Source organism: Haliotis rubra, unplaced genomic scaffold (genome assembly GCF_003918875.1).
Source record: "Haliotis rubra isolate DU_JTF1 unplaced genomic scaffold, ASM391887v1 Scf482, whole genome shotgun sequence".
NCBI lineage: Eukaryota > Metazoa > Mollusca > Gastropoda > Lepetellida > Haliotidae > Haliotis > Haliotis rubra.
The window spans coordinates 402,119-415,338 of record NW_025767171.1 but is presented as its reverse complement, the minus strand read 5'-3'; the positions used below and the strand labels follow the sequence as shown (position 1 = coordinate 415,338).

Sequence of the window (13,220 nt, the reverse complement as noted above, 5' to 3'; positions counted from 1 at the left end):
TTCGTCGCTTTTAGCAATATTCCAGCAATACTTAACTACTTTAAGCTACCCCACCGCCCCGATTAAATCTTGAATGAGATTAGTCCCGGTCACGGAGGAATGTTGAGAACTGGGACCGTCAGACCGTCAAGTGCCGAACGTAATATGTCTAGATGACTGCTCTACTGACATCAAATCAGAATCGACTCGGCATGGTGAAGCACATACCTACTACCTCTGTTCAACCAGCAGAAAAAGGGTACCAGGTGGGATAAGTTATGTGACTAAAAACTTTAAATGCCTCACAAGCCGTAAGGTAAACTGGATAAACAAATCAGTTTGTTGTGCTTAGAGCTTGCCACTCCGTGGTGAGGAATTCAGTGCCTCACAGATGCCCTGAAAACTAGGATCGTGTTGAAAACTAGCAGAGTTCGACAAATTTGGCCGTATCTAGATGCAAGTTCACGATCCTCGTTGAGGATGTGAAAAACCAGTGTTGACAAGTCCCGATCCTTCGTGTTGAATGTAATAAATAGAACATCTGGTATTTTCCTCAAGGTAGCTGTAGGTGGTCGGCGAACCAAGCGATTATGTGTGTCAAATCAACCAATACAATTCCTGCATCTTAAAGGCGACTGGCATTGTGAAAACAAAGAGGCGAAGTTCGATGTGGGTTAAGTGTCTTGGGAGGCATTCCAGACACAATTTGCATAGGCTCTGACAAACCAATAGGCTGGTAAGATGCGCCATGTTGGATATAACATGAGTGGTGAATCGCCGAATTCGGTGAATCAGAATCAGCTCAAGTGGTAGGCTAGGTCCGAGGAATGGATTATTGACGAATGCTGACAGTTCAATGAATGCTGACGAATCAGTGATCTTGAACGGCCAGGTGAACTGGTTCGGCGATATGAACTGGTTCGGCGATATGAAGCGGTTCAGCCTGGTGAAACAGGACGAGTCAGGCTAGTAAATCTGTTCAGCTTAGTGATCCGATTCAGAATGGTGAGCCGGAATGTTGATGTGATCAGGATCAGCGTTGTGATCTGGATCGTGTCTGTGATCTGAATCGGTTTGGTAATCCGAAACATTTAAATGATCTCATCTGATGGAGAGATCTAGAACGATCAGATGAACCGGTGAGGTGAAATGTTCGGATGAGGAGGTGAACTGTTCCAGTGCGATGAATCGAATCAATGATGTGAACCGTTTCGGCGATAAGAAACAGTCATATACATGGCGAATTATGCAATACGCCTTGGCGAAACGGTTCGGTCTGGTGAATCCATTCGGTGTGGCGAACCGATTCAGTGTGGTCTGGTGAATCCATTAGATGTGGTGTGAGTCAACTCGCAAACACAGAAGCGGTTCAACTCTGTCTGCCAGCCAATGGGAGCAAGCATGTCTATATGCTCATAAAAACGTCCTTGATAAGGGAGCACATTCCCAGCAACACTTGCTTCAGGAACACAGGTCAATACAACCCACACATGACGAGCGGGGATGCGAGGAAGAAAATATTGTTACAGTGTGCGCAAAATTACGCTACTTTGGGTTAACTACCCATGATATATTTCTCATGTTAACTGAGACCTCTCACAAAACGTCCACACAGTGGTGCAAGAAGAAGAAGAATGATCACTCTGAGGTAGTCACCTGGGTAGACTGGGGAACATGCTGCGTGCTTAGCCAGGGACTAGGGACCTGTCCTATAAAGAGAGCAGCCTGGGGAACATGGGCGTATGGACAAGAGAGGCCTACGGAAAAGTTCTCATTCGTTCCACTCAGCGTCGAAGCAAGAGAGAGAAGTGCAAATTGTGAGATAGGATAACTTTATAAATACTTCATATATGTTCTTTACCCTATATACTGGTTCTTAGAAAAAAATATTACAATACCTATCGTTTGAAAAGTGTATACCAGTATACCGGTAATAACATGCAGTCTTAGCTTTTATCACAGCGAGATCTCAAAATTTTCATATCTGGGTCAATCAGTTGGCTTAGAGCATGAACATTGATCCAATGATAGATGACCAACAAGCAGGCTATGATTTAGGAGATATTTTATGTGTCTAGTGAAAGTGAAATAAGATGTATCTGTCATTGAGTGAGGTGAAAATAGGATGTTCTTCACATCACAAAATATTCTGTTTATCATATGCTTCCAATTTTGTTTAATTAAATTTCAACATTATTAATCCAAAAAACCACAAAACAAAGATGAAGAGAAAGGAAGAATGCTATCAGTGAAAGATGTAGAAAATTGGCATCAAATTTTTACAGTCCTGCCAAAAATCTAGCCTGTCCTCCAAATTTAATAAAACACCTTCGCCAAATATTCAAAAAGGTTATAATCATTATATATATGTCACTGGTTTGCTAAAATTGACCCGGACATGAGGAGAGATATTTTTTAACCCGCTCCTCCATTGAAAATTCAAACGTTGGGACGGGCTATCTTTCCTACACTGATGCTTACAAAATCAACGATGTCAGTAAGCATAGATACAGGTAATGACCACTGCCAATCAAGTGAAACAGTCACTTGTACATAAAATGTCAGTTTTGAACGCTGCCAACACATAACCTTGCATGAAGCGAGGCGTGGACTCAGCAAAGGGCAGTCACTTACAGTCACACTCTCTCAGTGTGGGTGCACTGAATGACTCTGCGATAAGCTGATCAGTTCAAGCTTTCTTCGTTGGATGTTGGGTCATTCGATGCCCACGCTTGCTGACCAAATGCATTTGGTGAAACATATATGTTTACATTGCCATTTATTGTGTTGTGTAACAAGATACTAGACTGAATACTTTGTGAAAAACATCTAGTTGTAACTTGCAAAGTTTTATTTTCACTGCAGTGAACATGTCAAATTCCTATCACTGCAGCGAAAATATCACTTTTCTCAAACTCAGAATTCTCAGTCGTTCACACTTAGCATATAATAAGTAGACTCACTAATCTAAAAGGTTTATAATTACAATTGTTTATCCTTTCCCCTTGACATCATTGTTGTTGATAAGAGTTGGCTTTAGCACATATGGAACACTTTTTTCTGTGTTCTGCCACTTATGGTCACCAGATGGCACACTTGACCCCAAGTCTGCGTCTGACCCAGTTCAGGGCCAAGGGATTACCCTAAATGCTGCTTGATGAGGTGACTCTGCTGCCCTAGGATGTACAACCCGAATTTGTGGGATCCCAGCAGACACCTCCAGGGTGGAATTACCGCTAGCAAGTGATAGGACCAATTAGAGACCTGGCTGCACACTTACACTCAGCCTTGATGTCTTGAAAAGACACATTAGTGCCCTAGAGAAAGTAAACTGTGTTAATATATTCATACCTTATTGTTATTATGGGGAGTCTGTTTAGTGAACTGTGAACTTTATCATGATAATAAATAAATCTGATAAACACTCCTCAGCAATATCCTAAGAGAGAGAGAGAGAGAGAGAGAGAGAGAGAGAGAGAGAGAGAGAGAGAGAGAGTAGAGAGAGAGAGAGAGAGAGAGAGAGAGAGAGAGAGAGAGAGAGAGAGAGAGAGAGAGAAGTAAGTGACTGAGCATTTTTAGAGCCAGAACCGCTGTTTCTTCAACAATGTATTCTTCAACAATGTATACAGTGTACTACAGTGACACAGTGACGTCGAACTCAAAGGGAGCACTGATCTTAGTTTCTTACAACCATAGTTTATTATACACATTTCATCTAAAATATACGTGCAATGTCCAGGGCCCCAAAAGTAGTTTGAATAACCATCAGTCCATTATAAGCATTATGAATGAAGTTGACTGTATATACAGAGGACATATCAGAAATATTAAATTATCAATTCTTACCCTCTACGTCTCGCTGGTCTGGGTCTGCCCCCTTTTTCAGCAGGAACTGACAGACTTCAGTATGGCCCTCCTTGGCCGCTAGCATCAGTGAGGTCCTACATCAAAGAGAAACACCATAGTCACCTATTGTTGCTGGCAGCAGAGACAATCATGGTCTCTGGCAGCATGATGTCACCATGGGAACATCCTAGCGTAATAATAACTGATGCAGGGAAAGTCAAAAGTATTGCAGCCCACATTTTTAACAACTTCAAAACAACAGTGTCCTGAACATATGTCCTGAACAATACAAGTATCAAGTTTCCGAATCATGCATTGGTTCACACCTATTGTGAAAATATGTACTTCACAACTTAAGGTACAAGTGATAGCACAACTATTGAGAAAGGAAAGAGACATTCTGGTAGCAATTCTCATAATCAACACTCAGGACCACGGGAGCAAGGGCCTGGCAGTCATCTTGTACAGCCCTGTACACGGTCACTTGAAACTGTTCACAGTTCCTAGGAGAGTCATTCAGCAGGTGCCCTTGCATGTGGTACTCCTCTACAAACATTCATTCTGATCAGGGTACACTGATCACCAGTTGATATGTTTCCCTTGTATCAAATATGGTTATCAGAAAAGGAATGGAACACAGATAGTTACCATACCAAACCAAACTCTCCCTAGACAGGATCAAATATTTCTATTAGAGACACTTCTTCTTTTGGTGCCTCAAAACAAACACTTAAAACAATCGTGAAATAGGTGTCTGATTTGCTGCCTACTGCAAAATGTTGGCAACCTCAAGGCATGCAACAGCAAGAACCTGGAACTACATCCAAGGGGGTGTCAGAATGCTGATCATTGCACAGGGGTGGAAATAAATTTAAAAATTGCTAGTGTACTCCGGAAAAGTGGCACATGTAAAATCACTTGCCCTGATAATTTTTCCACTATACCGATAATTTTCTTGTTGATTTTTTAAAATAAACAACATAAATAACATTGGAAAGTCAACTTGACACCGGTACAGTGTGATATACAAATTTGCTTGCCCGACAGAAAAATACACTGGACTCGGACGTCGGACGGTTATTTCCACCCCTGTTGCATGACACAAAAATAATAGCAACTTGCCACTCAAGCACATTTAAATTAACTTTAATGCATCCCTTTCTTCTGGTTCAAGATGGCAAGGATGGCATAGTTGGCATAGTTGACAGAGTTGACTCCATTAAGTTTTTATATATATGAACTCAAGCTGTATGTGTTTCTCCACGTGTTACCTTGAGACATGTTAGCATGAACTACACAGACAGATAACTACGACAAGCATCACGTCAGGCTACACGTGTTACCTTGAGACATGTTAGCATGAACTACACAGACAGATAACTACGACAAGCATCACGCCAGGCTACACATGTTACCTTGAGACATGTTAGCATGAACTACACAGACAGATAACTACGACAAGCATCACGTCAGGCTACACGTGTTACCTTGAGACATGTTAGCATGAACTACACAGACAGATAACTACGACCAAGCATCACGCCAGGCCACACGCGTTACCTTGAGACATGTTAGCATGAGCTACACAGACAGATAACTTCACGACAAGCATCACGCCAGGCTACATCGTGTTACCTTGAGACATGTTAGCATGAGCTACACAGACAGATAACTACGACAAGCATCACGCCAGGCTACACGCGGTTACCTTGAGACATGTTAGCATGAACTACACAGACAGATAACTACGACAAGCATCACGCCAGGCTACACATGTTACCTTGAGACATGTTAGCATGAGCTACACAGACAGATAACTGACGACAAGCATCACGGCCAGGCTACACGCAGTTACCTTGAGACATGTTAGCATGAACTACACAGACAGATAACTACGACAAGCATCACGCCAGGCTACACGTGGTTACCTTGAGACATGTTAGCATGAACTACACAGATAACTACGACAAGCATCACAAGCATCAGGCTACACGCGGTTACCTTGAGACATGTTAGCATGAACTACACAGACAGATAACTACGACAAGCATCACGCCAGGCTACACGTGTTACCTTGAGACATGTTAGCATGAACTACACAGACAGATAACTACTTACAAGCATCACGCCAGGCTACACGCAGTTACCTTGAGACATGTTAGCATGAACTACACAGACAGATAACTACGATAAGCATCACGCCAGGCTACACGTGTTACCTTGAGACATGTTAGCATGAACTACACAGACAGATAACTACGACAAGCATCACGCCAGGCTACTACACATGTTACCTTGAGACATGTTAGCATGAACTACACAGACAGATAACTACGACAAGCATCACGCCAGGCTACACGCATTACCTTGAGACATGTTAGCATGAACTACACAGACAGATAACTACGACACAAGCATCACGTCAGGCTACACATGTTACCTTGAGACATGTTAGCATGAACTACACAGACAGATAACTACTTACAAGCATCACGCCAGGCTACACGTGTTACCTTGAGACATGTTAGCATGAACTACACAGACAGATAACTACGACAAGCATCACGTCAGGCTACACATGTTACCTTGAGACATGTTAGCATGAGCTACACAGACAGATAACTAGGACAAGCATCACGTCAGGCTACACGTGTTACCTTGAGACATGTTAGCATGAACTACACAGACAGATAACTACTTACAAGCATCACGCCAGGCTACACGCAGTTACCTTGAGACATGTTAGCATGAGCTACACAGACAGATAACTACTTACAAGCATCACGCCAGGCTACTCCACGTGTTACCTTGAGACATGTTAGCATGAACTACACAGACAGATAACTACGACAAGCATCACGCCAGGCTACACGTGTTACCTTGAGACATGTTAGCATGAACTACACAGACAGATAACTACGACAAGCATCACGCCAGGCTACACGTGTTACCTTGAGACATGTTAGCATGAACTACACAGACAGATAACTACGACAAGCATCACGCCAGGCTACACGTGTTACCTTGAGACATGTTAGCATGAACTACACAGACAGATAACTACGACAAGCATCACGCCAGGCTACACGTGTTACCTTGAGACATGTTAGCATGAACTACACAGACAGATAACTACGACAAGCATCACGCCAGGTTACACGTGTTACCTTGAGACATGTTAGCATGAACTACACAGACAGATAACTACGACAAGCATCATCACGTACAGGCTACACATGTTACCTTGAGACATGTTAGCATGAACTACACAGACAGATAACTACTTGACAAGCATCACGCCAGGCTACACGTGTTACCTTGAGACATGTTAGCATGAACTACACAGACAGATAACTACGCCAAGCATCACGTCAGGTTACACGTGTTACCTTGAGACATGTTAGCATGAGCTACACAGACAGATAACTACGACAAGCATCACGTCAGGCTACACGCATACCTTGAGACATGTTAGCATGAACTACACAGACAGATAACTACAGATAACTACACGCGTTAAGACATGTTATCACTACTACAGACAGGTAACACGACAAGCATCAGCCAGGCCACATGTACCTTGAGACATGTTAGCATGAACTACACAGACAGATAACTACGACAAGCATCACGCCAGGCTACACATGTTACCTTGAGACATGTTAGCATGAACTACACAGACAGATAACTACGACAAGCATCACGCCAGGCTACACGTGTTACCTTGAGACATGTTAGCATGAACTACACAGACAGATAACTACGACAAGCATCACGCCAGGCTACACATGTTACCTTGAGACATGTTAGCATGAACTACACAGACAGATAACTACGACAAGCATCACGCCAGGCTACATCGTGTTACCTTGAGACATGTTAGCATGAACTACACAGACAGATAACTACGACAAGCATCACGTCAGGCTACACGTGTTACCTTGAGACATGTTAGCATGAACTACACAGACAGATAACTACGACAAGCATCACGTCAGGCTACACGTGTTACCTTGAGACATGTTAGCATGAACTACACAGACAGATAACTACTTAACAAGCATCACGCCAGGCTACACGCAGTTACCTTGAGACATGTTAGCATGAACTACACAGACAGATAACTACGACAAGCATCACGCCAGGTTACACGCAGTTACCTTGAGACATGTTAGCATGAACTACACAGACAGATAACTACTTTACAAGCATCACGCCAGGCTACACGTGTTACCTTGAGACATGTTAGCATGAACTACACAGACAGATAACTACTTGGCATTAAGCATCACGCCAGGCTACACGTGTTACCTTGAGACATGTTAGCATGAACTACACAGACAGATAACCACGACAAGCATCACGCCAGGCTACACATGTTACCTTGAGAACATGTTAGCATGAACTACACAGACAGATAACTACGTTAGCATGAACTACACACAGATAACTCATAAGCATCATCACGCCAGGCTACATGTTACCTTGAGACATGTTAGCATGAACTACACAGACAGATAACTACGACAAGCATCACGTCAGGCTACACGTGTTACCTTGAGACATGTTAGCATGAACTACACAGACAGATAACTACGACAAGCATCACGCCAGGCTACACGTTACCTTGAGACATGTTAGCATGAACTACACAGACAGATAACTACTACGACAAGCATCACGCCAGGCTACACGTTACCTTGAGACATGTTAGCATGAACTACACAGACAGATAACTACACGACAAGCATCACGCCAGGCTACACGTGTTACCTTGAGACATGTTAGCATGAACTACACAGACAGATAACTACTTACAAGCATCACGCCAGGCTACACGCAGTTACCTTGAGACATGTTAGCATGAACTACACAGACAGATAACTACGACAAGCATCACGTCAGGCTACACGTGTTACCTTGAGACATGTTAGCATGAACTACACAGACAGATAACTACGACAAGCATCACGTCAGGCTACACGTGTTACCTTGAGACATGTTAGCATGAACTACACAGACAGATAACTACGACAAGCATCACGTCCAGGCTACATCGCAGTTACCTTGAGACATGTTAGCATGAACTACCACAGACAGATAACTACGACAAGCATCACGCCAGGCTTACTCCAACATCAAGCCCAGGATATAACCAAAATACTGTTCAGTGTGGTGTTGAACCCAACTCCCTCACTCACACTTGTGTCAGATTCAGGTGGATCCAGTGACAATAATACACTACGGGGATCTACAAGATATTCCGGCACTTACATGCGATGCATGTCCTGAGCATTAACATCAGCACCCTTGTCCACCAGCCATTTACACGTTGCCATGTCTCCACGATGTGAGGCGAAGAAAAGCGGGGTTTTCCCGGTCTGCAAGAACATATTCAGATATATGTCACTTCATAAAAATCTTAAAACTTTATCAAAAGTCAAAGAAACATTTCTTTCATCATATCTTGAGACAGATAATGTTTAGATTCCAGCGGCAAGTTCAAGCAACACATCAGGAGGTTTTACATCACTGTCTTGTGAATAACAGAATTCATTTATCATTGTTTATTTGGGAGGGAAACGACAGTGGTGAAGAAATCATTTCATGTGGTCTTATCATTTACTTAATTATGTTTAGAGATATGAATCAAAGCTGAATCTAATTGCTGGATATTTACAACATCATGGATTCAACAATATCACAAAAACAAATGGAAAAAAATCACAAATAATTCTGTTTTCACATTTAGCACAACAGATATAATGACAGATATATAAAACAGTGGCTGAATGGTGGGACAAATGTACTTTATAATAAGTATTTCTTAAGTAATATTGAGAGGCCACAAAAATAGAGCATGGCTGCACAAAGGTAAGCACAATGCAAATCACATTAACAATTTGTCCTACTACAACAAATGCACAACAATAATTTGAAAACATTTCATGATAGCTCATTAAAATAAATTTTATTCATTTGCAATACTGGAATCATAGAACCAAAACACATTCCCCACCTTCTCCTTTATTCTGGGACTGGCATTGCCATTGAGGAGAACTTGAACACATTCAAAATGGACGCCTACGCGCATGTGTGATGGAGAGCTGTCATGTCATTGCTGTCTCGCATGTCCACATCGGCGCCAGCCTGAAAGAATAGTAACAGTCAGGCTGCAACGATCCACATTCATGGGATACAATACATTTCAATGTAGTGAGTGAGTGGGTTTATGTCAGTTATATCGAGATGTGGAACCACGATATGGATGAAAGTAATGCAGGAAACTAAGCACATTGGTCACTCCAAAGGGACACAACTCTGCAATGGTAATTCAAGCAATTTAGAAGGTCCAATCCAATGACATGCAGCAACCCAATGAGTCTGACCATCCGATTCTATGGTCACTCCCTAAGACAAGCATGGGCAGCTGTAGACCAGGCTCAGACCTTCATGAGGGCACCATATAACCACACCAGACAATGTCACTATGTAACACAACTGCTTACAGAGTTCCCTGCATTATAAGACATGCACAAATCTCTCAGGCAACAAATATTAGTTTAAATTTCTTGACTATATATCATCAGATCATTGGTTTTCGGACATCACTTGTTTTCAGATGACAATGTTACTTTCACTATAACAAGGCAGCTTGTGTCACACAGACATTGTAAATACTTGGATGATGGTTTGTGTTGAAGAGAAAGTTGTCTTCGGTAAGTTAGGAACATGTTTAACTAATGTTCCTGTGATAAACAAGACAACAGATATTCTTAAGTATCCAAAAACTCATAGGACGTTAAATAATAACAACAAGTTGTCCCTTTACAAGACTATCATCCTGTCCATCATCAAGACAGAATTACTACACCCAGAGACATATCCTTCAGCCCAGCCTTGCAGCAAGGCTACATCATCATGCATGAAGCCATACTCTACATGTGTGATAAGGTACATCTACTGACCACCAGCAACCTCTGCACCACTCCCCTGTGACCTTTGGCGGCTGCCAGCTGCAGCGCTGTGTTGCCTGGAACAGAACACAACATGGCGATGAAAATAAAGAGTCATCTTATTCTATTCAAACTGGAAAGATAGTAAAAAACTACTTACCTCTTGGGCATGAAGGAATCTCTATCTAGATATCAAACATATTATTACTATCAAGCAGTATACTTCATGCTGGGTTTAAATATTTGCAGCCTTGCAAATGTTGTGTCCTGTTTGACTCCCAGTGAGATTGATGGCTTTGACTCATGTAACTTATTATGGTGTAGTAGGCCTATAATCTCTTAATTGTCACACACAAAAACTGTTTCAAATTTGAGGTCAAAACAGAGAAAAGAAGTTTAATCTCTAAACTTCAAGATCATGTGAGCTTTACACATTGTATCACAAACCCTTGTCTTCCATACTTAACATACCTTACTCACATTTCCCTTATATTGTCCATACATCAAAGTTACTCACACTGTTGCCCCTTATTTCCCTGTGCATCTGTGTTAAGGTACACAGTTGTGTGCTACACTAAATAACCATCTACCAGTATGTAAGGATCAACCTCTCCATGGTAACAGGACAGGCCATTGAGATCACCATGGCATCAACCTTACATGGAAAGATCATTGAGATCACCATGGTAACTACCTCATATTGTCAGGTCATTGAGACCACCATGGTATCAACCTTACAAATAAGGGTCATTGAGATCACCATGGCAACTACCTCATATTGTAGGGTCATTGAGATCACCATGGCAACTACCTCATATTGTAGGGCCATTGAGATCACCATGGCACCAACCATATATTACCAGCACATATATATCAGCATGTTATCTACCATGTAATGTCAGGTCATTGAGATCAGAGCGGCATCCTTTTCAAACTGTCAGGTCACTGACGCCATCTCAGAACCCATCTTGTATTGGGAGACATCATCTCAGAACCCATCTGGTATTGGGAGACATCATCTCAGTACCCATCTTGTATTGGGAGACATCATCTCAGAACCCATGTGGTATTGGGAGACATCATCTCAGTACCCATCTTGTATTGGGAGACATCATCTCAGTACCCATCTTGTATTGGGAGACATCATCTCAGTACCCATCTGGTATTAGGAGACATCATCTTAGTACCCATCTTGTATTGGGAGACATCATCTTAGTACCCATCTGGTATTGGGAGACATCATCTCAGAACCCATCTGGTATTGTAGGCATCATCTTAGTACCCATCTGGTATTGGAAAACATCATCTCAGAACCCATCTGGTATTGGGAGACATCATATTAGTACCCAACTGGTATTGTAGGCATCATCTTAGTACCCATCTTGTATTGGAGACATCATCTCAGAACCCATCTTGTATTGGGAGACATCATCTCAGAACCAATCTTGTATTGGGAGACGTCATCTTAGTACCCATCTTGTATTGTAGGCATCATCTTTGTATCCTTCTGGTATTGGGAGACATCATCTCAGAACTCATCCGGTATTGGGAGACATCATCTCAGAACCCATCTTGTATTGGGAGACATCATCTTAGTACCCATCTGGTATTGTAGGCATCATCTTAGTACCCATCTGGTATTGGGAGACATCATCTCAGAACCCATCTTGTATTGGGAGACATCATCTTAGTACCCATCTGGTATTGTAGGCATCATCTTAGTACCCATCTGGTATTGGGAGACATCATCTCAGAACCCATCTGGTATTGGGAGACACCATCTCAGAACTCATCTGGTATTGGGAGACATCATCTCAGAACCCATCTGGTATTGTGAAACATCATCTTAGTACCCATCTGGTATTGGGAGACATCATCTCAGAACCCATCTGGTATTGTAGGCATCATCTTAGTACCCATCTGGTATTTTAGGCATCATCTCAGAACCCATCTGGTATTGGGAGACATCATCTTAGTACCCATCTTGTATTGGGAGGCATCATCTTAGTACCCATCTTGTATTGGGAGACATCATCTCAGTACCCATCTGGTATTGGGAGACATCATCTTAGTACCCATCTTGTATTGGGAGACATCATCTTAGTACCCATCTGGTATTGTAGGCATCATCTTAGTACCCATCTGGTATTGGGAGACATCATCTCAGAACCCATCTTGTATTGGGAGACATCATCTTAGTACCCATCTTGTATTGTAGGCATCATCTTTGTATCCATCTGGTATTGGGAGACATCATCTCAGAACTCATCTGGTATTGGGAGACATCATCTCAGAACCCATCTTGTATTGGAGACATCATCTTAGTACCCATCTGGTATTGTAGGCATCATCTTAGTACCCATCTGGTATTGGGACACATCATCTCAGAACCCATCTGGTATTGGGAGACATCATCTTAGTACCCATCTTGTATTGTAG

General features: G+C 42.2%; 1 protein-coding gene across 1 annotated transcript in view; it reads right to left on the bottom strand.

The window, feature by feature from the left end:
- The window catches only part of LOC124291130 (ankyrin repeat domain-containing protein 24-like), a 93,300-nt gene that overhangs the window by 38,428 nt on the left and 41,652 nt on the right, over positions 1 to 13,220 (bottom strand). The window contains 5 exon segments of the mRNA XM_046728036.1: positions 3,826 to 3,920; positions 9,100 to 9,206; positions 9,845 to 9,910; positions 9,913 to 9,975; positions 10,794 to 10,858. Coding sequence (XP_046583992.1) covers positions 3,826 to 3,920; positions 9,100 to 9,206; positions 9,845 to 9,910; positions 9,913 to 9,975; positions 10,794 to 10,858 — 396 coding nt within the window.